At 37.8% G+C, this 17925-nt stretch overlaps 2 protein-coding genes across 2 annotated transcripts; both read left to right on the forward strand.

Moving 5' to 3' along the window:
• The first annotated feature begins 317 nt into the window (after positions 1-317).
• Positions 318-2717, forward strand: LOC101296163 (floral homeotic protein PMADS 2-like). The gene is made up of 7 exons (XM_004290868.1): positions 318-568; positions 709-775; positions 1380-1441; positions 1527-1626; positions 1798-1827; positions 1934-1978; positions 2342-2717. The coding sequence occupies exons 1-7, from the start codon at positions 378-380 to the stop codon at positions 2465-2467; spliced, it is 621 nt and encodes a 206-aa protein (XP_004290916.1). The 5' UTR covers positions 318-377; the 3' UTR covers positions 2468-2717.
• Positions 2718-5376: 2659 nt separating this feature from the next.
• LOC101310090 (histone-lysine N-methyltransferase ASHH2-like) lies at positions 5377-17925 on the forward strand. Its single transcript, XM_004292679.1, has 19 exons — positions 5377-5561; positions 5702-5780; positions 5863-9001; positions 9139-9334; positions 10158-10324; positions 10457-10533; positions 11133-11264; positions 11344-11460; positions 11596-11688; positions 12171-12248; positions 13017-13073; positions 13978-14770; positions 14868-14923; positions 15075-15154; positions 15277-15359; positions 15470-15549; positions 15723-15805; positions 16216-16261; positions 16386-17925. The coding sequence occupies exons 3-19, from the start codon at positions 5905-5907 to the stop codon at positions 17487-17489; spliced, it is 6339 nt and encodes a 2112-aa protein (XP_004292727.1). The 5' UTR covers positions 5377-5561; positions 5702-5780; positions 5863-5904; the 3' UTR covers positions 17490-17925.

Genomic DNA, 17925 nt, shown 5'->3' on the forward strand with positions numbered 1-17925 from the left:
GCATTCCTTAAATAACGGTGGTCAAGGAAAACCCTAAAATCTTGAAGTCATTTGGTCACGCCGAGGGTAAAGAGAAAAGAGACCACTGGTTATTAACATGAAGCAAAAATTCACAAAAAAATAGGAGGCACAGAATAAAAGCAGTTGGCTTGGCCTTGTCACCAACCCCATAAACGAACCTGCACTATGAAAGTTGTTTATCTACGAACCCAGAATAGAAAATGGTCCAACATATGTCTTAATTATTTTCAGCCTTCTGCTTTTACATCATCTCTCCTGATCTCTAAGAGAACTAGCTTCTGCTGTTTCGAAAAAATAAAGCAAGAAGAAAGAGTTCAGGGTGAGAGAGATAAGAAGTTAAGATATTGTGGTGAAAGATGGGGAGGGGTAAGATTGAGATTAAGAGGATTGAAAACTCAAGCAACAGGCAGGTGACCTATTCTAAGAGAAGGAATGGGATCATCAAGAAGGCTAAGGAAATCACTGTTCTCTGTGATGCTAAGGTTTCTCTTATTATCATTGCTAGCTCTGGAAAAATGGTTGATTACTGCAGTGGCCCTCCGGAAACGTATACTAATTTAGCTCTCATCTTTCTTTTTTCATATGTTTCTTGGTTTTTTAATTTCATTAATGGGTTTTCTTTAAGCCTTTAATGGAAAAAAATAGCTCTATAGAGATTCATTTTTGTTTCTTGTTGATATGATAAAGGCTGAAGAAAATCTTGGACAAATACCACTCACAGTCTGGAAAGAGGTTATGGGATGCAAAGCATGAGGTTTTGGTTCTTTCTCTTTGTTTTTCTGTTTTAGTTTTTAATATTTACTAATTTTATGATAAGAAACATGATGTGGGATTTGTGTGAACAGATCTAAAAATAGGATATATGCAGTACTACTTCTGGGTTTTCTCTCTCTCTTGCTAAGATCTCTGATATATAGGTTTATATGTTATACATGGAGACAGAAAACTGGAAGCTAGTGTAAACATATGAAATGTAACATCGATCTATGAACAGATCTGGACATCTGGTTGTTTTTCTCCCTTCCTTTTCTATGCTACAAAATTGAAATAACTGATAGATCAATATAAGCACCCCAAATATAATAATTAATAAACGTCTTTTCTTGTGGGTTCTAGACTGCTAGCTAATTCAGGCATTGAAATTACCGGTCTATATATACATTTTTTTTCTGCTAACAGATCTGCATGTATATTTTGGCATGGGGTTATTAATGTGTGTTTTTATATAAATAGTTACATATATAATTCAAATACTATGTTAATTTCTCTGTGTTTAATTTCTGTTTCATATATCATATGTGTATAATTTTACATGAAGTCATGAACTAATACTGAAAGAAAAATATGACAAATTACAGAACCTCTCCAATGAAGTGGATAGAGTCAAGAAAGACAATGATAGCATGCAAATCGAGCTTCGGTAAATCTAGATTAATTTATCAAGAGAGAACAACTATTTGATACTGATATGAGCATAGATTAATCATTCATGTTGAACAATGTAGGCATTTGAAAGGGGAAGACATAACATCTTTGAACCATGTAGACCTGATGACCTTAGAGGAAGCACTTGAAATTGGCCTTGCAAGTATCAGAGACAGAAAGGCAAGTAGTGATTGATCATGCATTCTAGGAGCGAGCTGTATATAATTCTTAGTTTTAGTTTCTTATTATTCGATCATTACTTTGATAGATTAGTTAACCAGCTGTATATAATTCTTAGTTTTAATTTCTGCTAACAGATCTACATCTAATGATCTTATTTTGTTGTGGCAGTCAAAGTACGTAGAGGCGGTTATAGAAAATGTATGATGAGTTTTTAGTAGCTTTATTGATTTGAGTTTAGTTTCAGTTTTTTGAGCTCCGATATATATAATTGTCTAACTACCATGTTATTAATACAACTGCTCAGGATAGAGCTCTGGAGGAAGAGCGTAAGCGCCTCACATACCAGCTGGTGAGTTCATGTTCATCTTTCTTTCTTCAGCAGTTGATTACACGTACACATGTCAAATCCCTACATATCTAAGATGGCGGACACGTATACCAAGCTTATATTTCTAGCTAGCTAATCCAAGCTTAATTTGATTAATTGTTCAAAACGAGAGTGATCCAGTTTCCTAGAATAACAGAGAGCTAGGGATCGGAGTGCCTAAAGCCTTCTGCCATATCCCTAGCTTGTTAATTTTGATGCTGCATCATTGGATATATATCAGATACTAACCATTGCACATTATCCGAAAGAAACATAGCTTGGTCATTAATTTGCTCAGAAATTAATTTATGCTTCCAATTGATCTGGTATACATTGTTTTTGCAGTACAAAGTGATGAAAATTGAAGAGAATTTGAGGGACATGAACTACAACACCACCACCCATGGCCAGCAGATACCTTTTGCCCTCCGTGTCCAGCCTAATCAGCCCAATCTCCACGACATAATGTAATATTCATGCCGATATACATCCCTGTATATTTGCTATGTTTGAGCTCCCTATCGTCCTTCCCTCCAAGAACTGATTAATGCTTTTATGGTTTGTAATATTAAAGCACTTAAGAAGCTAGTCTGCTTATGACTAAGTAATAATGTTTGTGGGACTTGTAATAAGTAATAACTATATGGAGGGCTCTATGTGTTTCTCCTGGTTTGTCTAGCATTTTCTAACTAATAAGATGTACCTGGACTTAGCTGGTGTGACATTCATGAACATCCAAAAAACTATTAGTTGTGTACGTGTGTATTAATACTGCTTACTGAGATGTACCTTAATTAGATATTCTTCTACATGATGAAGATATTAGTTCCGTAGTTAGAACAACAAATACAATAGATTCTTTATATTTGCATAGAGAAGATGATTCATGAAAAAACGACGTCATCTTTATTAGTACATCATACAACATATATCATGCCTTAATTGTCGCTTATTTAATCGAAACAAGCATACACGAGTTAAACAATATCTTACCTCTAATCTCCTGACGCAATGGTTGAACCTTCCATCGCTAATTTAGGGTTCATGGTTTAGCCGTATAACCACCCGTCACACATAGCGTGAGATCCGGAGGATTAATATATGGTACACACACAAAAAATTCACACTATTTGAAGGAACGGGTGCGCCATAGTAGCTTGCTACTGAGGCTTACACATGTTATCCTTGCATTGCACTGCTACAAGGCTTGGTGCACCATACCTAGCTAGTAAAAAAAGAACATTGAGAAATGTCACCGTGAAACATTTTTTGTTTTTGTTTTTGAGAAGAAAGCCACCGTGAAACTTTATCAACGCATCACCAAAACAGAAGCTTCCTATGTGACTCTAGAATCGGTCTAGGTTATTGATCGATGTGATGCATTTTATTCTTTTATTTCAAATTTATGACTTAGGCTTATCATAATCTACTTCTCAACTCTCCCTCCCTAGTGTCGCTACCGCTGGAGATACGTGATGCAATGTTTAAGTCGATCTTTCTAATGAAATTGACTAATTCGACTAAAAAACGAGCTAAGAAGGTGTGAAGCTTTGAAGGAATTAGATTAATTAAGTAGCAATTTTGCTTGGTCAATGTGAATATGTGATGAAAAAAAATATGGCAATGGGAAAATATCCACCGTTGAATGGTCAATGGGAACAGATGTGTATGGAATCAGAGGAGCACTAGTTGACTGTAATGATCATGTACTTCTAGAAGTATTGCTCATCATCAGTCAGCAAATTGTGTACTTTGTACTAGTGCGTTAACCGAGTCAACAAAAACTTCTAACGCCGTGGAACCCTAGCCACGCCCTCCTCGAGGCTATTTAAGTAATTTACGAATATTGACCAACCCCAAAATTCAAACGAAGGCCGATCTTGTTATTTACAGGAAAGTATTTTGATCGATTTGAAAGGGACAAAAGCCTCACAAAGGTAAATTTTGGGTGAGCCTCGAGACTAGAGACCTTATTAAAACGGTAAAACCAAAATTTTTAGTTGTTTGGTTTAATTGCGTGGTATGTGTATGTCATTTTCACGAACTTGGGGTATATATGGTCTTAAAGTTTTTGTTGTGATGATGATAGAAAAAATTCATGAAGTGAACTATGTCAAGATCTAATATACGAGAAATGTTATTAGATGTCTTTCAATTTAGAAAAGAGGTAAGAACCACTGTTATGTAATAGGTTCACGGTGTGCGGTAGGGGAAGAAGTCGACATGATGTACAAAATATCCATGTAGTTCCTATCAATATCTAATATACAACCAACAATATTTGTTCAACATAAGTTGGTATTATCTGCCACTACTATATGTGATGCTTAAAACTTTTAGTTACGTCGTAATGCTATTTGTAGCGATATTATTGATGTTAATTTGGTTAGGATAGATGTTTTAATTTGGTTGGGATGCATGTAACAATATGTACAAGTTACGAGACAATCATTTCGTATATTTAATATTGCGGCGAGAAAGTGTAGTGTTTTGTTGTTTCATAACTCATGCATATATACACCAAGTACAACAAAAATTCTTGAATAAATACGTTTTGAGAAAAGTATATACTACATCCCGCGTTAAAGAGGAAGATCATTGTTCACCATAACAATTATTAATTTGTCTTAATAGACTCAATTGAAAACAATGATTTTCGGAAAATACTTACAATGATGCTAATGTACTAATTAATAAGTTGTATATCGAAATCATAAGCAAAAGTAACTGACTTACAATAAACAAAAGTAATGATATAAAATTAATGCAACTGACTTACTAAGTAACTGTTATTCACATGAGGTAATTATATGTTTTTATTATAACAAGTGACAATGGACTTTTTATAGTTTTCAAAGTTATCAGCATTATATTCTCGCCAAAAAAAAGAAAAAAGAAAAAGTTATCAGCATTATACTGTCACAACTAACACACAAGCATCATCAAATCATAAGCAGCTTATGATAAGCTCTCACCCAAAGTCACCCTTACTCTTCAGGACTCGCATCACACGAGCCCTATCCTTGGTTGCCCAATTTTACATTATTCCTTTTTGGTTGGTGGCTGTAAAAATAAAGAACCCAACAAAATTACAGACCTTTCTCTCCAAGTAAACATATCAAAAAAGTAAATAATCCCCTTGCATCACACAAAAGATAAAAAAGATTCCCCCTAACCGATAAACGTTTCCTCTTACAAAATCCCCAAACTACCCTCCCATGGACAGTTGTCCTACCTGCGTCAGGCCCCCCACCCCTGCAAAAGAGAGGGGCATAATCGTATAGGTCAAAATCTCCATCAAGTCGTTCTTCTTCCTCCCGGTCGGAGCCTCCTGCAGTTTTATCTTCCCCTCTAAAACCGTTTCATTGAAATAAAAACTCACCTCCACCAACCGACGCTTCTTTTTTTTTTTTCTCTCTCTAAATTTCAGAGCCTGATTATATACGCAGCAAAATAATTACCAGGAAAAAAAAATTAATTCAACCAATTTTCTGATGCAATAGAAATTCGACCTCATCTTCTTCTTCGCCTTCGTCTTCTAGTCTCGTCCTCGCTGCTCACTCAGGTATGTCCATGCTCTGTTCTAATCGCTTCGCCGTTTGATTTTGTTCTTTTCAATGTGTGTGGATTTTGTTGCCGTTTGATTTTGTATTTGCATTGGTTTGATAGATTGGTAGGTTTCGCTGAAATTTGCTGCGATTTTAGGGTTTTTGGCGGCTGATTTGGTTCAGGTACTGTTTTGTTTCGTCGCGAATTGAGAGCAGAGCTAGGGTTTCGTTTTGAGGTGATTCGCGTTGTGCATTGCGTTAGGTTAGGTTGGGGTTTCATTTGGAGTTTGGTTTTGATTTCTTGCTGTTCTTGATCAGGTACTGTGTGTCGAGCTATGGGTGCGATTTTGTTGATATGAGATGGCTTCTTGCGAGGATTTGATTTCCGTGGAGGAGCCTCTGTGCGAGTCGCGTGGTACAGAGCAGCAGATGGGCTCGGAGATCTTGGTGGAGCAGCAAAGCTGCTTGGAGGCTCAGCCTGTACTTGATGGTAATGTGGATCCTACGAGTGCGGCGGATAGGTCTCTGGGGTTTTGGAGGAATGACAATGCTGGTTGTGTGAGCTGCAGTGAGGGTACGGAGTTGGGTGATGTGGAAAGGGAGGGTTTGGCGGGCGGTCTTGGAAGCACATGTGTTCTGGAGGCGGAAGATTTTTTGAACAGTGAGTATGTGAGCAGTAGGTGTGGTGATCAGAATGATGTGGATGGTGGTTGTGATACTGAAAGTGGCAGGATGCAGTTGAAGGAAGGCAACTGGTGCCGTGAGGATGGCTTTGCTGGTTCATTTGCCGACTGTGAAGTGCCCACGGAAGTCCTACCTTCTGCAGGGTCACCAGGAAATGGTATTCAACTGGATGATAAAAGTGGAAATGGTATTCAACTGGATGAGTGCAGGGATGATAAAAGTGGAAATGGTATTCAACTGGATGAGCGCAGGGATGATGAAAGTGCTAACTGTCTCTCTTCTGAAGGGATGGCGGAAGTTATGGAAGAGCAAGGTCAACTGCCCTTGGAATTTGTAGATGTAGATGTTTGTAGGGATTACAGCATCTTTTCTGGTAATTCATTGGAAGCTCCTTATGAGAAAAGTGTTGTTTCGACTGGAGTAGAAGATGTTGGTTTGTGCAACGGGATATCACCTGCACGGGATGGTCAAATGCCTTCAGAAGTATCAAACACTGGTGATATAGTGACTAACTTTAACTGGAATAACAAACATTTTGATGATAATGGTGTCAGTGGTGCAAGCAGCCTCTCTACTGAAAAGTCTACAGAGGTTTTTGAGGCATGCAACCAATTACTGCCTTCACTACGCTTTCAAAGGTCTTTGGAAGATTTGCAGATGCCTAATTCACCGAGTAATTTTGGCCAGCAGAGTGATCCAAAGAGTAATACTACAGTTGATGGCTCCTTGGCCGATGCTACAGAGTTCATGGAAGAGAAAAGCAATGTTATGTCAGATAAGGAGGCTGAAATTCACACCCAGATATCACCTGTAAAAGTAAATCTCTCCTGTTTGAAGGACAATTCCTCCAATGTAGCTCCCAACTGCATTATTGAGAATTCTGTTCCTCTGCAGTTGTGCGACACCTTCAGTATTGCTAATAACAGTGTTGATGGACTTTATGCTGACACTGTTGCAGAGGTTGTTGACATGAACAGCAATATTGTTGATGCATGCAATCAGACATTGTCTCCAGATTTACTGAGTGTTTGCACCCAAGAAAATGATCAGAGTAGTGATAAGGTTAAAGAATGTATGGAACAGAACGTTGATGGTATGACTGATATGAGGGTTGAAACTGGCACCCAGATATTACTAAAAGAGGAAAAGGCCTTCAATCTCACTGAAGGTTCTGCTGGATTAGTTCCCAACAGTACTATTGACAAATCTGTTGCCCTACAACTGCATCAACCCTTTGATATTGTCAGTAATGACTCTTCTAAGACGGTCAGTGTTCCAGATGTCAATTATTCTCCTGGTCATGTTGAATCTAGTACTTCATTTGACCATTCTGGACTGATGGATCATGGTGGAAATGAATATTTCAGAGTTGAACATTTGCCTAAAACCAATTTTTCTGAAATTATCGCATTGCCTGCTCAAAGGAGTGGTCGAAGCCGCAAGACTCCAACAAAAAAGGCTCCAAGGAAACGCAGGAATGCATCTAAAGTGTTACAACCCCTTGGAAGTGTTGAAAGTGTCTTCAAGGGTCCTGGAAGGAAGAGAAGCTGCCATTCCAAGCCACCCCGTTTATCTACCTGGGGATTATTGGGAAGTGTTACTCAATCCTTTGAGGAGAGTAATGGGCTGCAGGTCCATCAGATTTGTCAAGGTCAGAATGAAGGATCACAGATTCAAAGGGGTGGTCAAAGAAGTGGAAAACAGAAGCAAAGCGGGGCTAGTGGAAATTTACAATGGTCGAAGGGACCTTCAACTAATCATGTTCGTTTGAAGGTTAAATTTGGGAAAGAATTCAATAAAAATTCACTGTTTACCAAAGCTCCTGAGGTTGTTGATACCTCAACATCTGCAAATTCAATTCAAATAGTGAATGTTGTCGAAGATAATTGGAGACAGGAAGCGACTGTTAGGAAGTGTCAGTATACAAACAAGAAACTAGAGGAGGAAACTTGCCAGAATGGAGAACTTGCTAATAAGGACTTGGAGTGTGTTTCTGTTACAGAGAATTCAGCTGAAGATGAGATACAGAATTGTGCTGGGGTTCACTCTCATGCAATTGCTGTATCATCAGGAGGATCAGTTGGGAGTAGCTATAGGGACCCTGGAACTTCACCTGATTCTGAAGTTATCAATTTAATTCCAGAAGCACATGTGGAGGCAAGGCCTCAAGAAGATTGTCATGGTACTGTCTTCACTTCGGACAAAGTTTTATCTGCTTCTGGAGACTTTATAAGCAGTAAGAGAGAGAAGAAGAAACATAAACTCCCTTCTGCGGGAAATTGTGTTCAGGAAGACGGTTCACTGTCTCCATGCCCAGCTAGCACAATGAAAGCAAAACCATCAAAACATGATGGATGCAGACGGAACTGTATTCAAGATTTTTGCTTGGGTGAGACTTTCACTTTTTCCCCATGCGCAAAGGCTTCAAGTAACTCATCAAGTGACAAGGAATTTTATGTGGAACCCCTATGCTTGTCAGGAGAAAGTGACCATGGAGTTTCTAGAGAGGCTCTGACTGTGGAAAGGGGTGCAGAAGCTGAGACAGATTGCAATCTTGATGTGGTCTTAGGTTTACAATGTTCCAAGAATATGCTTCCTTCCTCTAACACCAAGGGGCAGAAGCCTCCCAAGGGTAAAACCAGAGGTTTTGACTCAGTGAGCAAGAGAAGTAGTACTCGTAAACCAAGGGAAAATGACCAGAATTCTGTTAATAAGAGAAAAGTCAAGGAGGACAAACAGCTTACGTGCAAGGTGGAAAGTCTCCCTGAATCAGGTACTCGGTTGTTAACAGTGTATATGATTAACTCATCATATAATCTTTAATCATCTGTTTCCTGTTTAAGTTTTGATGTTTGAGTTTTGATGTTTGTTACATACATTCAGCTGATTTCACATGAATCTATGTTGTAGGAGATCTGTTTGGAGATGCCAACTCTTCCCATGTTGCTGAGTGCATAGGTGTTCCTAACTTGGATGCAGTACCTGTTGGCTTAGATAAGCAGTATATACCCCCTCGGAATGCGTGGGTGCTCTGTGATGCTTGTAATAAATGGAGGCGAATACCAGCTGAACTTGCAGACTTCATAGATGAAACAAAGTGCACATGGTAAGCTATTCATTCCTCACATAATTACATAGATAACATAGTTAGACAATTTAAGCATGTTTTCTGTTGTTTCCATTGACCCAAATAGTTCATGGGAGAAAATCAGTTATCTGGGGCCTGGAGGATTGACAGCAAACTGTATGTGTATGATTAGACTTAAGCGCCAATGCCGTAGTGTTCATAGCTATGGTTTAAGACGCTAGGATCAGGGGTATCAACTCTGCTTATTCAGAAAGGGTGTATGTCGTTGGTAATAAATCTGTTTAAGGTTGATATACAAGACTACAAGAGTTTTTTGATAGGTCAACCACCCTATGTTTTGTGAGTAACCCACTTCTATCACTACTAAATTCTCCACAAAACCCTTAGAAGCAGTAAGAAATTTTTTGAACACATTTTGTATCTTGCAATATCTGATTTTGGTTTTATACGTCTGGACACTTTGATTTTCAACTGGTTCAGAGATAAACATCAAACTGATAACGATATTAGCTTTGGTTGGTAAGCTGATTGTTTCCTTATATCTGTGCTTCTAGTGGAGCAAGTTTTGAGAAAGAAAACAGCTAACAAACCAAGGGACCAATTTTTTTAACTGTAATTGTTTTATGTTGTTGTCTTTCTTGATAAATTTATGGATTGCACTTTGCGCTTTTATCAACTGTTTCTAAAATTGTCTATGTTGAGAAATGTATGCAAGTGAGATGTCATAATAATAATTCCAATTTTATTGAAGTATATATATCAAAAACATTGTGGCTGTTAAGATTATTATTTGGAGCTTTTAATTTAATACTATCTCTTTATGTTTGATTCAATTTTGAAGGACATGTAGAGAGAATCAGGACAGAGACTTTGCTGATTGCTCAATCCCTCAAGAGAAGTCAAATGCGGAGATTAATGCAGAGCTGGAAATATCTGATGCTTCAGGTGAAGAAGATGCTTCTGGCACCCGATTACATTATAAAACATTGGAATGCCGTCGGCCATCAGGTGTGTTTTATCTCTTTGTCATAGAAGTAGAATTTGTTCAACTTCTCTCTCTCTCTCTCTCACTCTCATGTGCCCACACATAATTTCGATTCTGTTAGTTCTAACACTTGTTTTGGTCTTAATGAATTGCAGTTTCCCAACAGAACGTTGCATCTATTAAAACCAATCAGTTCCTTCACCGTAATCGTAAAAATCAGAGTATTGATGAGGTCTATACTTGGACTTGACTTTCTTGTACTTATTTCTTTATCTTACTTTTGTCTGCATGCAAACTGTAAGTATATTTGAAGGCAAAAGTGGAACCATTTGATTGCCCTTGAGCATTATCAAGAGGGGTAAACATGTTCCACTGGGGCATGGATAGAGTTGGACATGTATCACATACATGGGTTGGACAATGTTTAAACAATTGAGTGGAATGGTATGGCAAGCACGTAGATGTGCTGAAACATATCATTCATGTGTAGAAACAGTATACTTCTAGAGGCATGGTAAAGCTGAATATATAATGTGAGTGCATAACCAAAGGAAAAATAAACAATTCCAGTGGATATGCCCAAGTTGTGTGTAGGTTATAGAACTGTAGTTATGTTATGGTGTGGACACCCTAAATTGATGACTTTTGTTGGGATATCTCTACATCTTCAGAGCTTATCTCATCTGATGCAGAACTAGATGACTTTTTGCCAGGGGTAGTCATAAGTTTGCCTTTATCAGTGATGATTAGTGCATTTTCTGATTTTGCTTTTAATATATACATACACACACGCATTTGTATATCTGTAATAATCTATTTTATGTAAATCAGATAATGGTTTGCCATTGCAAACCACCTAAAGAAGGCCAGTTGGGTTGTGGAGAAGATTGCCTGAATCGAATGCTTAACATCGAGTGTGTTCGAGGAACCTGTCCCTGTAGAGATCTTTGTTCAAATCAACAGGTATTATTGCTATTCCTCACAGATATCATATTTTTGTTTAAAGCGAATTCCCTTTGACTTGATAATTCTGTTGTAACAGTTCCAAAAACGCCGATATTCCAAACTAGAGAAGTTTCGATGTGGGAAAAAGGGATTTGGGCTCAGATCGCTTGAGTACATTAGAAAAGGGCAGTTTCTTATTGAATATGTCGGAGAGGTAATGAGCAATCTTCTCTTTTAGTTCAGTTTGTGTTTGTCACGTAGTACGTATACACACCCACACACCAAGCTATTACCTTCTTTCATGTAATGCATTCAGATACATTTGAAGAATTTTTTCATGTCCAACCAGGTGCTTGATACACATGCATATGAGGCACGACAAAAAGAGTACGCTGTGAAGGGTCACAGACATTTCTACTTCATGACACTGAATACCAGTGAGGTTTGTATTATCCTGACAATGACTCGCACTAGATCCTCCTTTTAACATTTTCTAGGCAACGTGTGAGTAGCTTTGACTGTTTTGGAGATTCATCTTTCAAATTTTAGTTTGTTACATCATATGTCTTTTGTCTTTTGTCATTGTATGTTTTTTTTTTTTTGAATAGGGTCATTGTATGTCTATATGGGCTGGTGTGTTTGTGTGCTTACTGTTTTAATGTGGCTTACTCACCAATACGTTTAAAGTAATCGTGTTAAGTGTGCATTGTAGGAATGTTTGTGCATTATATTTTCTCAGATCTATAAGCTGTCTATTTTATGACTGCATCACATGTTCTTGTGCTAATAGATTCTTAATTAGCATGATAGGCAGTAGATATAATAATCAAATAAAATTTTACTCTTTCTCTCTGGTTGTTGTTGAATTTTTTTTTGGTTCATATAAATTAATATACTCTATTGACAATTTTACTTTTATTTCAGGTAATAGATGCATGTGCAAAGGGAAATTTGGGTCGCTTCATCAACCATAGTTGTGACCCGAATTGCCGCACTGAGAAGGTGAATGTACTTATGATCACATTATTTTATAGAATTGTTAGATTGTCTTATTGTATACGTGATCTGGGTGAACATTTGGACGGAAAGATGGGTCTTCTTGTTCCCCTTTCACTTCCCTGCCTTATGAAAGGTGATTGTCTCTCTGTATGATGGCTTTGAGATTCCCAATTTGGATATGGATTATCACCACTAAGGCCAGTCCATATTTATAGAACACATCTTGTTTGACCAGTTTCTATTGCTGCCAAGTAGTTTCCTACTCTCCACTCTGTTGTGGTTTTTTGGTCACATGTTATTTTTTTCCATCTTTAATTATTATTTTTTGAATCCCTTCTTATGCGAACGAATTGTTGGCATATTCACACGTTGTCCATCTTCTTTGATAGTGAATGAGATTTCTAGGACAATTTTTAGTCTTTATTATTTTGAACAGAAACTATTTTTTACTATTGGGTTGATTGTTTATAATTTGGTCCATGGGTTTTATACTAGCATCATTTCTACTCATGTTGACCGGCCCTGTACAGTTGAATAACTGTAAACTCACTGTTCTGCATCTTCATTTTTATTGTACTTGTACAAAATAGACTAAACCTTACTAGGTGATCTGTGTGCTGTGAGGACTTGATCATTTGGCTATGAAATTAGAGAGTACTCATTGTTCTGTATGTGTTTTCATTTTTCTTTTCCGTCTCCAGAATACGTTATATGTTTTCCTGAAGTTCAAACCTTTGGAAAGCTCACTTTTGTTTTTTTGGTCCTGAACAGTGGATGGTGAATGGAGAGGTCTGTATTGGACTATTTGCATTAAGAGATATAAAGAAGGTATGCTTGTGCCTGATGTATTTTTTATGCTTTAATTTTCTGTTGGAAGCATGATCACTGTAACGTTTCGAATGGTTCAACTGCATCTTGACTGTAAATCTTATGTACTTCTAGTCTTTATGGAGAATCAGTTTTGAGATCTCTGAACACAACTTGGGGCTTTACTTTGTGGCTTATGATTTATAAGATAGACAACAGTTTTAAGTGGGATCACCGGCATTGTGATTAGGACATTTCATAGAGCTGCATTTATTCGCGTATGAAACTGACTAACTTTTCTGTTTTGGATTGCTGATGTATGCTGTAAGGCTGGCCCAGGTCAGCACTTGCAGGCTTCCATAACTGTACAGCACACATTTCCTTTTCTTCTCATAAGCATGCAATTGAAGAGATTAGATAACACTTGCAAAATCATAAAACTGATACATATAATTCTTGGGTTACAATCTCTTACAGCTGTCCAGGAAGATTGTATTTTTGTTTTCTAGAATTTGTTCATCTTAATTTTCTTTTGGAGTTAAGTATAACTATATGGTGATTAATCTGTTAAATAACTTATCTCACCCTTTTAATTTTGGAGACAAAAACTTCTCGTGGGCGTGCAAGTTGATTGTTACTATTGTTTGTACATGCAGTTAGGGTTTCAAAGTTTTTAAATATGTAAACAAGTGGACTGTACACTAGAAGAAGAAAAAAATTCTAGCATTTAAAACCTCAAGGATGTTAGTCTTATAGGGCGAAATAACCTATTTGCTGCATTTCGTTTGAAGTCATTGATTTTAGATGTGCGTGTATGTGTGTGGTTCCCTTTCAAGTTAAGGATGTGCGTGTATATATATTTTTCCAATTACCCTTTCATATTTTGTTTATATTTCACATTCACTATTCTAACATTATTCTTCAGGGTGAAGAGGTGACATTTGATTACAACTTCGTAAGGGTGATTGGAGCTGCTGCAAAGAAATGCCACTGTGGCTCTCCTCAGTGTCAGGGTTACATAGGCGGTGATCCTCTTAATACTGAAATCATTGTTCAAGATGATTCAGATGAAGAATATGTGGAGCCAGTGATGATCCCAGAAGATGGTGTAGCAGAAGATAGTAGGGGCAGTGCGGAGGCCAGACTTGATTCGTTAGATCACCAATATGGTGCGATAATCCAACACGAGGAGAGTGCATCTACAAATAAAGAAATCGATAGATCAACAATTTCTGTTTGCAAATTGGATATCACCATGCAGAGAAAGGAGTCTGAGAACCAATATTCATTGGAATTGCAGCACCCATTACCATCATTTGTCCAACCAGTTGAAGTTTTCCAACCAACAGAAGATGTAACTAGTAGATCCACGCCTGTTATTCAGCAGCAGGTTTTCAGGGAAATCGGGACTGCAGAAAAGTCCTCAAACTCCTGTGAAAGACCAGAGATTACTTCTCCAATAAAAGTGATCAGCAAACCTTTATCTGATGATATTGATGCTCCTGCATCAGATAGTAACAAAAACTCCAAGGTTAACACTTTTGAAGATGAGCAGCTTCTCTCTAAGGTGCATCGGAATGTGAAAACTTCTCATTCATCCAGTTTTGTGAAGAAAGGCAAAGTTAGGAGTACTCCTCTTAATACGAACAAAATTCAGGTGGTAGCCAATAAATCTCATGTGCTACCTTTCAAACCCAAAAGATCAATTGAAGGATCAGGTTTGGATTCTTTATGTTCTATTTGTACTTTTTACTTTGGAGCTTGGTTAATGCATTAGGTAAGTAATGGATGGTTGATGGTCTTTAATGCTTTCAGTTGAAGAAAAGCTTAACGAGCTGTTGGATACTGATGGAGGGATAAGTAAACGCAAAGTAAGTAGTTACTGTATATCCAACTTGGTTAATGTTCTGTTCGATTTTCGGAATGGAAGGTTATGTTCATTACAACTTCTTTGCTAGTTTAAGTAAGAGTCTTGGATGTGTATTCTGTTCTGAATTGGTTGCGTATGTGTGCTTCTTACAGGATTCCGCTAAAGGCTACTTGAAGCTTCTGTTCCTTACTGCACAATCAGGTGATAGTGGCAGTGGGGAAGCAATCAAAAGGTCATTACATAATTTTACTTCATTTTGTTTCTGATGATGTGATGTAGAATATTTATCACTTGACAAGTTCAGTTATTCTTTGATTATATCTCTTTATTAAAAAAATTATTTAATTATTTCAGCAATCGTGATCTTTCCATTATTCTTGACGCTCTTTTGAAGACGAAGTCGCGTACGGTTTTGATTGATATTATTAACAAAAATGGTGCGTACCTCTCCCTTGGGGATATCTTTTTGCCTTTTTGTCAGAACAAATTAATTGATCTATTGGACCCCCTATTTGCATAAATTGATGAACCCCTTTCTTTATCTTAGGTTTGAGAATGCTACACAACATTATGAAGATGTGCAGGAGAGACTTTAACAAGATACCAATCCTCCGAAAGCTCTTAAAGGTGCGTGACGCCTAACTACATTAATTTTGTGCTGGTTTTCTAATTGCATAAGGAATAGGGAATCAGATGTTTATAAAAATATTTTAGTGAATTTTCATCTGCAAGAGTTCATAACCATTTTTCTGGGATATCTGATGAGAACATTTCTTTCTTGATCTATTTTGGCTTTGTAGGTCCTAGAATATTTGGCTGAAAAGCCGCAGATTCTTACACAGGAACATATTACTGGAGGTCCTCCCTGCCCGGGAATGGAGAGGTTATTACTTGTTTCTTCATTGAATAACATTATCAATTTATCATAGTTGAACTTTCATGCAAGCTTTTGCTATTGTTATAAGATGCCAACTGTTGAGTTACTCAAAAGTCAAAACCTCATAATTTTTATTTTCTTGTAACTCCCCAACCTGACCTTATCACATTAATACCTAGACACGAGAACTGCTAATTGTTCAGTGTTATTTTATTAGTATTTATACTTCTTTCTTTTATTGGAAAAAGAAACTACTAGTGAACAATTATTATTGATGTTTTTTTTTAATAAAGCATAATTGTAAGTGTTACCAAACAGTCCATAGGTTATGACTGCGTTTTACTTGGGTCTCTGTGTCAAATATTATGGTTCCATGTTTTCTGAATATATCTTCTGGGAATTCTGTTTCTGTACAGCTTTACAGAGTCAATACTATCACTGACGGAGCATGGTGACAAAAGGGTATTGTTTTTTATATTTTTATATCTTTATGTATTTTAATCCTTCCATACTTCATCTGTTATGTTTCATGATGCATCAATGATGGATGTCTTCTTCGAATTAAAGTCAGTCAAATTGTATGCAGGTCCATGACATAGCACGCAACTTTCGAAATAGGTGGATTCCAAAAGCTTTAAGAAGACATTGTTTTGTAGACAGAGATGATGGAAAGATGGAATTCAACAGGAGTTCAAACTACAATAGATTCCCCACATCACATGATAATTGGCGTGATCAAACTGGAAGATCTACTGAAGTTGCTGATAGTGCCAAGCAATCAGTGGTTAAAACACCACCTTCTGCTAGTACAGTTACTCAGGACGGCGCTTCTACACCTTGTACAGGTGGTTGTACAACCACTGAGACAAAAGTACGCAAGCGTAAAAGTCGATGGGATCAGCCAGCAGTGACAGTCCCTGATTCAAAAAGTCGATGGGATCAGCCAGCAGTTACATGCCCTGATTCAAGTTTACATCCAAACAAGGAACAGAAGATCAACTGTAAACAGCTAGAAGGGGATGCAACATTGCTTCCTGAGAACCAGAGCAGAGAGGGTGGAAATTGCTCCAGCACTGTGCTTCATATATGTGAGCAAGTTGGTGCCGATGTGGTTTACGCAGGAAAACAAAACATTCTTGATGATGCTCCTCCTGGATTTTCATCTTGCCTTAATACCCCTGTTGTTTCATATTTGTCAACATCTTCAGTTATAGGGCATCCGCAGGCAAAGTTTGTTTCTCGCTTACCTGTCTCGTATGGCATTCCACTGTCTATCATGCAGCAATATGGGACACCCCATGCTGAAACCGCTGATACTTGGGTTGTTGCTCCTGGCATGCCTTTCCATCCTTTTCCACCATTACCCCCATGTCCTCGTCATAAGAAAGACCCTTCTCATGATGTCCGTCACGCCTCAGTTAACCAAGCTTCAGAAGGACAACAAGCCAGCTGTGACACTACAAATTGTCACTCTGAAGAAAGCACTCCAAGCACAACTGGTGTCACTCAAGCAGACTCTGGCACACCATGTGCAAACAATCAATCGGGTATTAAACGAGAGAGGGAGTCCTCATATGAGGCCCCTTTGGGAAGGAGATACTTTAAACAGCAGAAGTGGAATCATCCAAAACTTAGGCCCCCATGGATGAGGGATAGGACTGGTTGGGGATGTAATGGGAACAACTTCTGAGGTGGGACAAACAGCATAGGCATAGGAACTGTAGGAAATGAGCTTAGAGGTCCATATTGTTCAGAGGACATGAGCTATAGGGTGGAGAAAGCTGGCAATAATGTCAATCAGCATTCATATATCACCACTAATCCACATTCATTCATAGGATGAGCTATTCATTTTCCTTATACTTCACTGTGCTGCCGATTCTTTTTTCACCGGGTTTATTTAAACACACTTTTGTTCAATATTCAAGTCTTCTTCCAATTGAAGTTCTAATACAAAGACCTCAGTGAAAAAGATGCTCCTATCAGGTGTGATATGCTCCATAAATGTTGATCCATTGATGAATACCTCAGATAGGTTAGTAGTTCTTTATATATCATTTTGATATTGTTATAGGGCTTCCATGAATTATCTGTTCTTGATTAAGATGATATTTGTATGGACATAC

Source organism: Fragaria vesca, linkage group LG2, assembly GCF_000184155.1.
Source record: "Fragaria vesca subsp. vesca linkage group LG2, FraVesHawaii_1.0, whole genome shotgun sequence".
Classification (NCBI taxonomy): Eukaryota; Viridiplantae; Streptophyta; class Magnoliopsida; order Rosales; family Rosaceae; genus Fragaria; species Fragaria vesca.